A 12,573-nucleotide genomic window follows, 5' to 3' on the forward strand; every position below is an offset into this window, starting at 1 on the left:
TTTTAATTCCAATAATTAGAGAGCTGAAAGGAGCGCACGATAGCTATCTAATTAAAATGTGATGTGATGTGATCACTCACTGGTTGGGCCTCAGCTGGAGTATTATGTCCGATTCTGGGCTCTGCATTTTAATAAGACTGTCAAAGCCTTTGAGACGGTGCCAATGAGATTGACCAGAATGGCTCTGTCCGGACGATGTCTAAACATCTGTTAGAACATCAACAGATAGCAATGGTGGTAAATCACGTTGAGAGCGCTGGTCGCCTACTATTCCTGTTTGCCGCCGTTCCTGGAACACGAGGTCAACGGGATTTGAGGCCTGGGGGTGGGGGGTGGTCGTTGGTGGGGGGCCGGGGGGTGGCGGCGGTACTGGGGACTATAATCAAGTGAGCTTTTGATAGCTAGGCAAGTAAACTGTTGTCGTGTTATTTACGCTTGCCCGATATGGAGGCCCCTAAACATTCGAACTAAAAGTGATTCTTAATACTGAAGTCATCAACCTTTAGAATTGCCATGTTTATGTGAGCTGAGCCATCTAATTCTGGATATGCCTTAATTGTGCAGGCACCGATGTTCTTAATAGGGGTGCATCACTGGAAACGAATTGTTAATTGTGTACAGATAAGCTGTGAAACGGCTCTTCCGTATGGGGAATTTGTAGTTTAATCGAGATAAGGACGAAATGCGTGTAAACAGATGATGTTTCTTGAAGGATAAGCAGCTAAATTGGAACTGACTTGACATTGCCGAGGAATGCAGGGGTGGCTGTCGGGTGTCCTTGAGCAGAGACGACAATTCATGAATAAAAATTAGCTATAAAAATGGCTGAGCCTGCCACTGGATTTAGAACAGGCTTTGATTAAGAGGAGTTCCGCCACAACACATATACTCCCTTCGTCAGACAATGCACACTTGATCTGCACATTACTGCAAATAAATGCTTTGAATTAATCTTCTATGTCAGCGTATTTATTTCTGGTGTCCGAAGTCACTGATTGCACAAGCAAAAACTAGAGTAGTCATTATCACTATAAGGCAAACATAGCAACCCATGCAAATAGCAGTATCTAACGGGTACAGTCCTATAAATGTGTGTATAAATGAAATAGATTGCTCAATGTACTCAGGCCAAATTGATCTCCATGGATGTTGTGATAAAATCGCAATTGAAGATACGATTTTGCTACACAAACGAACAGAGCCCATGCCTCACAAAATAGATCATTAAAGATATCCAGCAGAGGAATTTCATCTCACTCCTGTCACTCTACTGTCAGAGGGACATCCTTTCTTTTGATTTTAATGTTCGTGTTTCGACGATACCGGAGTTGCATGCACTGGCAGGTACACTGACCCACCAGTTCACAGCTATTTCCGTCTATCGGGAAGTAATCGAGTCCTTTTGTGGTGGAAAGCATTACCATATAAATTGCACTGCTCGCCTACAGCGTGCAGTAAATTTTTTTCCTTTAGCATCCAAATCAGTAATTAAAGCAGAGGTGATGTCAGAAGGTGCATATGATGTGGAACATTGGCGAGACCATGGTACATTGGCGAGACCATGCAGACGCTGCGACAACGGATGAACGGACACCGCGCAACAATCGCCAAACAGGAGGGTTCCCTCCCAGTCGGGGAACACTTCAGCAGTCATGGACATTCATCCACCGACCTTCGGGTAAGCGTACTCCAAGGCGGCCTTCGAGACACACGACAACGCAAAATCGTCGAGCAGAAATTGATAGCCAAGTTCCGCACCCATGAGGACGGCCTCAACCGGGATCTTGGGTTCATGTCACGCTACACGTTACCCCACCAGCGAACAAATGTTATCTGTTTTTAATATAATGGGTCATTTGCTGGCTCTCTCTGCCTTCCGGATGTTTCTGCCTCTCTCTGTGTTTTTTTTTTCTCTGTTTTTTTTCCCTGTTTGTTTTTTTGTTGAATGTGTATTCGGAGGTTCTGCAGGTAACACCTCTCTGTCTGAACACGGTGATTGCCTTGGCAACGGGCAGTTGCAGGGGCAGTCTGTAAACACCATGTATTATTGTTCAATATGTATAAATGCGTAGGCTTCAAGGAGATCTTGAAACATTTGCCTGAGGAAGGAGAAAATCTCCGAAAGCTTGTGAATTTAAAATAAAATTGCTGGACTATAACTTGGTGTTGTAAAATTGTTTACAAGAAGGTGCATAGACTGCTTCCAGTTGGCTTACATAATCAAGCTAGTTAATTTTCTTATCATAGAAGGTTAAGGCAGAAATACCCCGTCGTTTGGCCCATTGAACCTGTGCCGTTAAAGGGCAGCGTGGTCCCAGCTAAATAAAGAGCAGAGAGTTTACCTGTGGTCGATTTGGTTTCTACGATTTGTTCACCAGCAACAACTCCCCTCACACCTTGGAGGGAACCTCAGCCTTGAATCTTTCCAAGTCTCACCTAAGCGTAAGTAACTGAGGTGTGTTAGTGCGAGGGATAGTGTGAACTCCATGACAGGCAATTTTAAACTCTATGAGTACAAATTTGTCAGTAATTTTATTAAGAAATGTTTCAGCATGGTGATGGGTATACACATATGTTGGCATCAGGCGAACCAAGACATGTCTTGTTAAACAGAGCGAAAGTTATGTTACTATTATCGCAAAATAACTTTTATCCTTCTTGTGTTCTTGATCATTGCGTTGACATCGTATTATCCTTAATATCGTGGACTTATTATAATAAGGAGTACGTGGAACTGTATCATGTTCAGCCTTGGAATCTCTGAGCAAGCCAAGAGCTAAGTCTGTTTAGTTATTTCCTGAAAACGACCATTGAACCTTAGTCGATATAGAGGGAAATGAAAAGAGCCACTTGAGAATCAAACATAAAACCTCTGAAAAGAGGCCAACATACTGTTATTTCTACAAGAGGCTGCCTGCTATATGAAAAGTTAAATTATAACACCAGCTAGTCCATAGTTTTTCTAATTATCTAAAAACTTAACAATTTGATTCATTGGATATTTCACCATTTTCTTTAACTCCTCTCTGAATTTAGTTTGTGTCACTGCATAAATAAACGTGTTTGTGCAGCAGCTCAAAAGTAGAAGCATATATCCGGTTTCTTGAAGGATATAAATCGGGTCATTGTAACCAGTGTAAGAATAAGTATTAGTAATTCGACAGTACAAGTAATGGATCGTGTACGTCAGCCATAACAGTATAAAATTGCCGGATATACTGAAGAGTAAAATTATGGATTTTCTCCTGTTCTCCATCTCAGCATCAGGTTTGCTTTCAGAGCTGGTGTTGCCCCGCAATGCCCTGCGGACTCTACTGGCCACTACTATATATCTCACGGTCACAGCATTGAGTAGCAAAATAACAAAAAATGGGAGAAAAGGGGTCGCTATGCAGTCGAAATAAGAAAATGCTAACCATAGGCGTGAAGTATAAAAGCTTGATCTTATCCGGCAATACCACGGCAATTTGTTAATTATATACAGAGGTTCATATATAAAGTAGCAGGGGATGTTTTTCATGCAGCTCAGGGCAAGCACCGTGCCTACAACCGCAACTGCTGTTTCCTTGGTGCAATATTTATTTGTCAAGTTCGGGCAACAAATGGCTATAAAGCGATCAAAGGTGAAAGCGACTGTTAACCAAACAGAAAAGTCCCTGGTTGCATAAACTAGGGCGGTTTTGGTCCTACATATCGGAGTAAGCAACAGAAAATTTCCGGGAAAGTAAATGTCAATGATCCGATTGAGTATAACGCCAGTGACGACAACCAATAGATCCGCCGCTGCCATACCCACCAGATATTGAGTGATGCATTTGGAGAGACCGCACTTTCCTCGGGACAGGATCACAATCGCTATTATGTTAACTGTAGGGAAAGCAAAGAAAGCAAGATAATTAATTCTTGGCAGACTTTAATAGACAGTATCAGTTCACAATCAGGATGTGTTCAATTCAAAAGTTTATAACTACACTCCGCATAGAAACATATAGCCAGCATTTCCGAGTAAATGTAGGTTGCTAATTGCAACCGTGTCAGCCGAGGCTCAGTGGGCAGCACTTCTCGCCTCTGAGTCAGACGGTTGTGGGTTCAAGTCCTACTCCAGCGGCTTGCGCATATACTCTCGCTTGACACTTCTATGCAGTACTAAGAGAGTGCTGCAGTGCCCTGGCCAATATTTTTCACTCAACCGAATTAACTGGTTGTTGCCTCATTGCTGTTTGTGGGACCTTGCTGTGCGTAATTGGCTGCCGCATTTCCCTATATTGTAACAGTGATGACAATTCACAATACTCCATTGGCTGCAAAGCGCTTCAGGACGCCCTTAGCTCGTGAAAAGCGCTATATTTATTCTTCCCTCTCTTTTTAAAATCAAGATGGGGTGGGTTAATTTAATATGATATTTGGAAGTCATGAGAAAAAGAAAGATTGAACAGGAAATCAAATTTGGTACTAGAATTGGACTAGAAAAGGTTTTAAAATAAATTTAAAATTGAGTTATGATATGCCGAATTGAAGGCAATAAGATTAATTTGAATCAATGATTTTCAAACAAACAATAAAATAAACAACAATGAATCTGAAATAAGTTAATTGAATGAAATAAAATGCAATGGGAAGCGAGTTTGTGATTAACAATACAACTAATGAAGGTGGAAAAACCCAATAAAATCAGGAAACGTAATGAATGACAGACACCGGGGCCAGGCGAACAGAAATTTGGAGAGTGGCAGGTGGACTGAAATGAGTGAATTCGGATTGTGGCTGCAGATCAGGCAGGAATATTTTGGAATGAGGAAAGCGCCGCTGACTGACCACCCTTGGTCTCCAGATCTGAGGGCATTTGGCACATCACTGATTAGCAAACCGATTGCTCGATCTCATTTTCAAACTATTTTTTGATGGGGGTCGAGAGTGGGGGAGGCGACATAGAACTGATATAAAACTTTACATGCGCTGAGCTACTCTTTACAATTAACGAGCAGAATTTACATGTTGCAATATGTCCTCCAGTAAAATTATATTGTAAATAAGCTTAATACTCCTGAGCTTTATTGATGGGTCAGTGGGCAAGTATCATGCCTTCTGCAGATAGCACAGCCGGACTCAGAGATGCCGGCGGTGGAAGGGACATCAGTCAACGTTCTTACTTGTAACCAGCACGAGTGAAAAGCGCCTGAGTGTGATAGACTGGCGAGGACATGATGTAGCTAATCAATAAAATGGCCTCTATGATCAAGAGATTGATAAACCTCCCTATTGAAGGTGGGGGTGCGGAAGAGGGCGCATCAATAACAGGACAGGCATCTGAAGGCTGACAGAGCCTGTGGGTCCTGATAACGGAGCAACAGGAGGAAGCTGAAAATAATTGCTTATTATCTCTGACTAAATCTTTGAATCATGTGTCAATGTCATCAATATTAAATGCGACAATAACATGCAAATTGTAAAAATAATAACTGGCGTTTGAAATTACACACGACGCCCAAACAGCTCAAAGACTTCGACCAGTAAAGTACAGTTTGGACTGTGATGATGGTTAACTTGTTCTGCAGCAAATTTGCGCCTCTGAAATAGCGATCAGGTAAAGCTGTCGAACGCCTGCTTTGTCCGTGGCGTTGGTTGAACAAGGTTGCTGCAGGACTGACTTGGTGCTTATCCGCCGCAACCAAAGAGTTAACTCGCGTTTGGGATGAAATGATATATATTAAAAACAGGTTTTAAGTAGCACACTTCGCATTGTCATCCAGTTAAAATAAGAACGGATCCTTTGCAAGGAAGAGAAAAATAAAAAGGAACAACGAAGGACAGAGAAAGAAAGGGAGACGAGAAATCGAAAGAGAGAGAGGGCAAGAGAGGGAGGGGGGAGATAGCTATGGTAGCCGTAGTCAAATGAATGTATTTTCTATATTATTTCAAAATAATTACTAGAAATAATGATTGACATAACAACTGAAACTTGAATACATTTTACTTCAGATATATAGTTAATACAATAAGATTCTTGTTTTAATTATTGGAATAGTTTATATCATTGACAGGGGAGACGATGGAAAGCGCCCCACCCATGCACCTGGTTGGAGTTGAATCGTTAACCTACATGGTGAAACAGTTCAATATTCCTCAACCCCTACATTTGCACACTGTACATCGATCTACACCCAATGGAAGTTTAAAGCAAAACTCAGCATCTATCAACACATATTTAAAAGTCGCTGCCACGTTTCATTCTGGACACGAGGTAGCAAGTCGTTTGAAGAAGACTGTTTGAGAAATGCTGTCTATGTTGGAGCGGAAATAACTATGATTTCAGTAAAAGGTTACATTAAATACATAATGTAAAGTTAGGATAGCTTAGCCATTGAGCGATTACCCCAGAATATATGACTATTCAGCAAACACACTCACCCAGACAGATTCATTTATCATATCCGCATCAAGAACAATGAAACAGTTTAACGCAAGTTCGCACTCCTGGTAAGATTACGACTTACCTGGGATACCAACAGCCGAAAGAATTGGATAGTAAATTGCATACACCTGACCAGTTACTGGCTCATGCATTCTCTCTCACAAGCGATTACGTCTCAACTGCCTCAACACATGGTTTGCGGTAGAACCAATATATAGGTCACGGGAGCCTCCAGTGACACAATTAGGTAACATAATTACTGATGTTAGTTCCCCTCGTTTGCACAAACAAACTGAGCGAGTTGTTTTCATTCTAATGATGTAATACAATTGAATGTGTTTAAAGTTTATTAAACTTTTTTTAAGGGAAACACCTAAAAGTGTTATTTTGGTAACATTCCTTCCAAAATCAATATTGAAAGGTGTATCCAGCAATGTCCTTCAATGGATCTCAAGGCCAGGTTTGATCTTTGGTGTGTGCTAAGTTGGCTGAACTGTCTGTAGAGTGACGGTGAGGCTGATCAAATTGACTGGAAAGGCAAACAGTTGACAGATTGCATAGACTAGGTTTGAATTCCCTTAAGATTTATTCCATTAACATGGAGAGTGAAGTAGTTGAATCCAAAACTAGGGTCTGGAATCTAAACAAAGGAAATTACGAAAGTATGAGATGCGAGTTGGCAAGGATGGATTGAGGAACTTTACTAAAAGGGATGACGGTGGATAGGCAATGGCTAATATTTAAAGAACGTGTGCAGGAATTACAACAATTATTCATTCCTGTCTGGTGCAAAAATAAAACAGGAAAGGTGGCTCAACCGTGCTTACAAAAGAAATTAGGGATAGTATTAGATCCAAAGAGGAGACATATAAAATTGCCAGAAAAAGCGGCAAGCCTGAGGATTGGGAACAGTTTAGAATTCAGCAAAGGAGAACAAAGAGATTGATTAAGGGGGAGAAAATAGAGTATGATAGTAAATTAGTATAGAAACTGAGTGTAAATGCTTCTATAAATATGTCAAGAGAAAAAGATTCGTGAAGATTAGGTCCCTTGCAATCAGAAATGGGGGAAATTATAATGGGGAACAAAGAAATGGCAGAACAATTAAACACCTACTGTGTTCTGTCTTCACAAAGGAGGACACAAATAACCTGCCAGAAATGGTAGGGAACCAAGGGTCTAATGAGAGGGAGGAACTGAAGGAAATCAGTATTAGTAAAAAAATAGTGCTCGGGAAATTAACGGGGCTAAAGGCTGGCAAATCCCCAGGGCCTGATAATCTACATCCCAGAGTACTAAAGGAGGTGGCCCTGAAAATAGTGGATGCATTGGTGATCATCGTTCAAAATTCTATAGACTCTGAAACTGTTCCTACAGATTGGAGGGTGGCAAATGTAACCCCACTATTTAAAAAAGGAGGGAGAGAAAAAACAGGGAATTAAAGACCAGTTAGCCTAACATCAGTAGTGGGGAAAATGCTCGAGTCTATTATAAAGGATGTTATAACAAAACACTTGGAAGGCATTAACGGGATTGGACAAAGTCAGCATGGGCTTATGAAAGGGAAATCATGCTTAACAAATCCACTGGAGTTTTTTGAGGAGGTAACTAGTAAAATAGATAGGGGAGAACCAGTGAATGTGGTGTACTTGGACTTTCAGAAGGCTTTTGATAAGGGCCCACACAAGAGGTTAGTGTGCAAAATTAAAGCACATGGGATTGGGGAAATATGCTGGCATGGATTGAGAATTGGTTGACAGACAGGAAATGGAGAGTAGGAATAAACGGGTCTTTTCCAGGTGGCAGGCAGTGATTAGTGGGGTACTGCAGGGGTCAGTGCTTGGGCCCCAGCTATTCACAACATATATCAATGATTTGGATAAGGGAACTGAATGTAACATTTCCAAGTTTGCAGATGACACAAAGCTGGGGTGGAACGTGAGCTGTGAGGAGGATGCAAAGAGGCTCCAATGTGATTTAGACAAGTTGGGTGAGTGGGCAAGAACATGGCAGATGCAGTATAACGTGGATAAATGTGAGGTTATCCACTTTGGTTGTAAAAACAGAAGGACAGATTATTATCTGAATGGTAATAGATTGGGAAAAGGGGAGGTGCAACGAGACCTGGGTGTCCTTGTACACCAGTCGCTGAAAGCGAGCATTCAGGTGCAGCAAGCAGTTAGGAAGGCGAATGGTATGTTGGCGTTCATTGCAAGAGGATTTGAGTACAGGAGCAGGGATGTCTTACTGCAGTTATACAGGGCCTTGGTGAGACCACATCTGAAGTATTGTGTGCAGTTTTGGTCTCCTTATCTGAGGAAGGATGTCCTTGCCATGGAGGGAGTCCAGGACTGACGTATGAGGAGAGATTGGGTCGACTAAGCCTATATTCTCTAGAGTTTAGAAGAATGAGAGGTGATCTCATTGAAACATATAAAATTCTAACAGGACTAGACAGACTAGATGCAGGGATGATGTTCCCGATGGATGGGAATACATAACCAGGGGTCACAGTCTCAGGATACGGGTTATGCCATTTAGAACTGAGATGAGGAGAAATTTCTTCACTCAGAGGGTGGTAAACCTGTGGAATTCTCTACCACAGAAGGCAGTGGAGGCCAAGTCATTAGATGTATTCAAGATGGAGATAGATATATTTCTTAATGCTAAAGGGATCAAGGGATATCGGGGAAAAGCGGGAACAGGGTACTGAGTTAGACGATCACCCATGATCATTTTGAATGGCGGAGCAGGCCCGAAGGGCCGAATGGCCGACTGTTGCTCCTATTTTCTATGATTCTATGAAATACAAAGAGTGTGTGGGAGGGAGAGGGACAGCCCAATAGATCGAGTATACAGACAATGTGTGTGTGTGAGAGAGAGAGAACCCAACAGGCACAGAGTAGGCAGAGAGTGTGTTTCAGAGGGAGATCCCAACAGATACAGAGTATACAGAGAGAGAGTGTGTGAGAGAGAGAGAAAACCCAACAGGCACAGAATAAGCAGAGTGTGAGAGACGGAGGGAGTGCCGAACAGACAGTGAGTTTATAAGGAGTGTGTGTGTCAGAGAGGGAGTGTCCACAGGCACAGTGTATACAGACAGTATGTGTGAGAGAGAGAGGATAACAGACACAGGTACACAGAGTGTGTTTGAGAGTGTGAGGACAACAGACACACATTATAGACAGACAGTGAGAGAGGGAGCAACACACAGACTGGGAAAATCTGAGAGAGAGAGAACGAGAGAGTAAAATATAGAGAGTGAGAGAAAATCCGATGCATATTATATATATATATATATATAGATAGATAGATAGAGAGATACATCAGTTGAGACTAACAAACTCAACAAAGGCCGGGCGGGAACTGCACCTTTTCTGCACTGAGTGGTGCAGTATAACACCGGGTGAGATCAGCTAATTCACCACGGGCCAGGGTTGGAGCAGGGGCCTTGCCTGCTCTGTGTGGGGATCAGTTGCACACAGGGTTAGAACAGCTAATTCACCATAGGTCGAGGGTGGAACCTGGGCAGTTCCTGCGCTGTGTGGGGCTGAGTACCGCACCCCGTTGTGATGAGATAACAGCACAGGGTGGGGATGGAACCTGGGCCCGTTCTGCTCTGTGTGTGACTCAGTACAACACAGCGTGAGAACAGCTACCTCAGCAGAGGCGTGTGATGGATCCTGGGACCCGACGTGCACTGTGCTTATGACTCACTACAAACTGGGTATGTTCAGCTGAATCAGCGCAGGCCGGACTGGATCCTAGGCCTTTCCCGCTCTGTGTTCGGCGCAGCACCCAGTGGGACTGTGAGAGTGAGAGAGAGCTGAACAGACACAGTGTACACAGATACTGTATATGTGAGCGAGAGGGAGAGCCCAACAGGCACAGAGTATACAGATTGTGTGTGAGAGAGGGAGAGAATAACAGACACAAAGTATACGGAGAGTGTGTGTGAAAGGGAAACGATAACAGATACAAAATATACAGAGAGTGTGTATGAGAGGGACAGGATAACAGACACAAAGTATACAGAGAGTGTATGTGTGAGAGAGAGCGAGAGCCCAACAGACAGAGTATACAGCGAGTGTGTGTGCGAGGGAGAGGGAAAGCCCCTCAGACACCGTGTATACCGAGAGTGCGTGTGGGTGAGAGAGGGGCAGCCCAACAGGCAGTGAGTATATAGATACTGTGTGTACGAGGGAGAGGGCGAGCCCAAGAGACACCGTGTATGCAGCGGGTGTGTATGTCTGAGGGGGAGAGCTCAACAGACACAGAGTATTCAGAGAGCGTGGGTGTGGGATGGTGAGGATGACAGACACAGGGAACACAAAGAGTGTGTTTGCGAGGGAGCGCCCAACTCACACAGCATATACACAGAGTATGAGGGAGAGGGAGAGCCCAACAGATACAGAGAGACAGCGAGAGTGAGAGAGAGAGAGCAACAGACAGACAGGGAAATACTGAAAGAGGGAGAGAGAGAAAAACATAGAGAGTGAGAGAATATGCGATGCATATTTTATATATTTAGAGAGAGAGAGTAGCACTCCGGGTAAGATTAACAAACTCATCACAGGCAGCGTGGGAACTGGGCCTTTTATGTTCTATCTCAGTGGCTCAGTACAACACCGGGTGCGATCAGCTATCTCAGCACAGGCCGAGAACGGAGCCTGGGCCCTTCCTGCTATGGGTCGTGCTCAGACATACATCGGTTGAGATCAGTTAATTTACCATAGGCTCCGATTGAGCCTGGGCCATGCCTGCTGTGTGTGTGATTCAGTTCCAAACCAGGTGAGATCAGTTAATTCATCAAAGGCTGAGGGTGGAAACTGGGCCTTCCTGCTCCACGTGGGGCTGAGGAACACACGCCATTGTGATAAGATAACAGCACGTGTCGGGCATGGAGCCTGGGCCCTTCCTGCTCTGTGTTTGTGACTCAGAACCAGACTGGGTGAGTTCAGCTAAATCAGCACTGGCTGGGATGGATCCTGTTCCGTTCCCGCTTTCTGTGGGGCGCAGTACCTAGTGGGGCTCTGATAACAGAAACAGAGTATGCAGAGATTGTGTGTGAGAGAGATAGGGAGAGGCCGACACAAACGGAGAATAGAGAGAGTATATGTTCGAGAGAGAGAGAGATAGCCGAATAAACACAATGTATACAGATTTTGTGTGTGAGAGGGAGAGGATAACAGATACACAGTATAGAGAGAGTGTGCATGTGAGAGGGAGAGCCCAACCGACAAAGAGTATAGAGAGTGGGTGTGAGAGGGAGAGGATACAGAGAGAATGTGTGTGAGAGATAGAGGATAACAGACACAAAATATAGAAAGAGTGTGTGTAAAAGGGAGAGGATAACAGACAAGGAGTATACAGATACTGTGTGTGAGAGAGTGAGGATTTCAGAAACAGAGTATACAGAGGGGGTGTGTGCGAGAGAGAGAGAGAGTGAGCCCAAGAGACACAGTGTCTGCAGACAATGTGTGTGTGTGTTTGTGTGTGTGAGGGAGCGAGCTCAACAGACACAGAATCTTCAGAGGGTCTGGGTGTGAGAGGGAGAGGATAACAGACACAGAGTATTCAGAGAGTGTTTGTGAGGAGAGCCCAACAGATACTGAGCATACAGAGAGACGGCGAAAGTGAAAGAGGGAGCAACAAACAGAGAGGGAAATTCTGAAAGAGAGAGAGAGAGTAAAATATAGAGAATGAGAGAGTGTACGGTGCAAATTATATTTATTTCGAGAGAGAGAGTGCCACTCCGGTGGAGATTAACAAATTCACCTCTGGCCTAGTGGGAACTGGGCCTTTTATGCTCTGTCTCAGTGGCTCAGTACAACACTGGGTGAGATCAGCTATCTCATCACACGCCGAGAACGGAACCTGGGTCCTTCCTGCTTTGTGTGCGTCACAGGCATACATCTGTTGAGATCAGCTAATTTACCACAGGCTGCGATTCAGCCTGGGCCATGCCTGCTGTGTGTCTGATTCAGTACCAAATAGGGTGAGAACGGATAGTTCATCAAAGGCCGAGGGTGGAAACTGGGCCTTCCTGCTCCAAGTGGGACTGAGTAACACACACCATTGTGATAAGATAACAGCACGTGTCGGGCATGGAGCCTGGGCCCTTCCTGCTCTGTGTTTGTGACTCAGTGCCAAACAGGGTG

At 43.8% G+C, this 12,573-nt stretch overlaps 1 protein-coding gene across 2 annotated transcripts; it reads right to left on the reverse strand.

Moving 5' to 3' along the window:
• Positions 1 to 2,509: 2,509 nt before the first annotated feature.
• Positions 2,510 to 6,583, reverse strand: LOC137306287 (probable G-protein coupled receptor 139). 2 transcript variants are annotated; one of them, XR_010958854.1, is made up of 3 exons: positions 6,495 to 6,583; positions 3,797 to 3,867; positions 2,510 to 2,816 (listed from the first exon to the last, which is right to left on the reverse strand). XR_010958854.1 is itself a non-coding variant. In XM_067975454.1 (2 exons), exons 1-2 carry the CDS (start codon positions 6,562 to 6,564, stop codon positions 2,963 to 2,965), a joined length of 975 nt encoding a protein of 324 aa, XP_067831555.1. In that variant the 5' UTR covers positions 6,565 to 6,583; the 3' UTR covers positions 2,510 to 2,962. The 2 variants fall into 2 exon arrangements, 1 of the variants encoding a protein (XP_067831555.1); XM_067975454.1 differs by having other exon boundaries at positions 2,510 to 3,867.
• Between the last annotated feature and the right edge of the window lie 5,990 nt (positions 6,584 to 12,573).

This window comes from Heptranchias perlo, chromosome 42, assembly GCF_035084215.1.
Source record: "Heptranchias perlo isolate sHepPer1 chromosome 42, sHepPer1.hap1, whole genome shotgun sequence".
Classification (NCBI taxonomy): domain Eukaryota; kingdom Metazoa; phylum Chordata; class Chondrichthyes; order Hexanchiformes; family Hexanchidae; genus Heptranchias; species Heptranchias perlo.

Bases quoted from the DNA above. Each gene is read 5' to 3' on its own strand.
- LOC137306287 (XM_067975454.1), bottom strand. From the start codon at position 6,564: ATGCATGAGCCAGTAACTGGTCAGGTGTATGCAATTTACTATCCAATT. The intron at 3,868-6,494 runs GTAAGTCGTAAT...CTTTCCCTACAG, and splicing joins TTCGGCTGTTGGTATCCCAG to TTAACATAATAGCGATTGTG.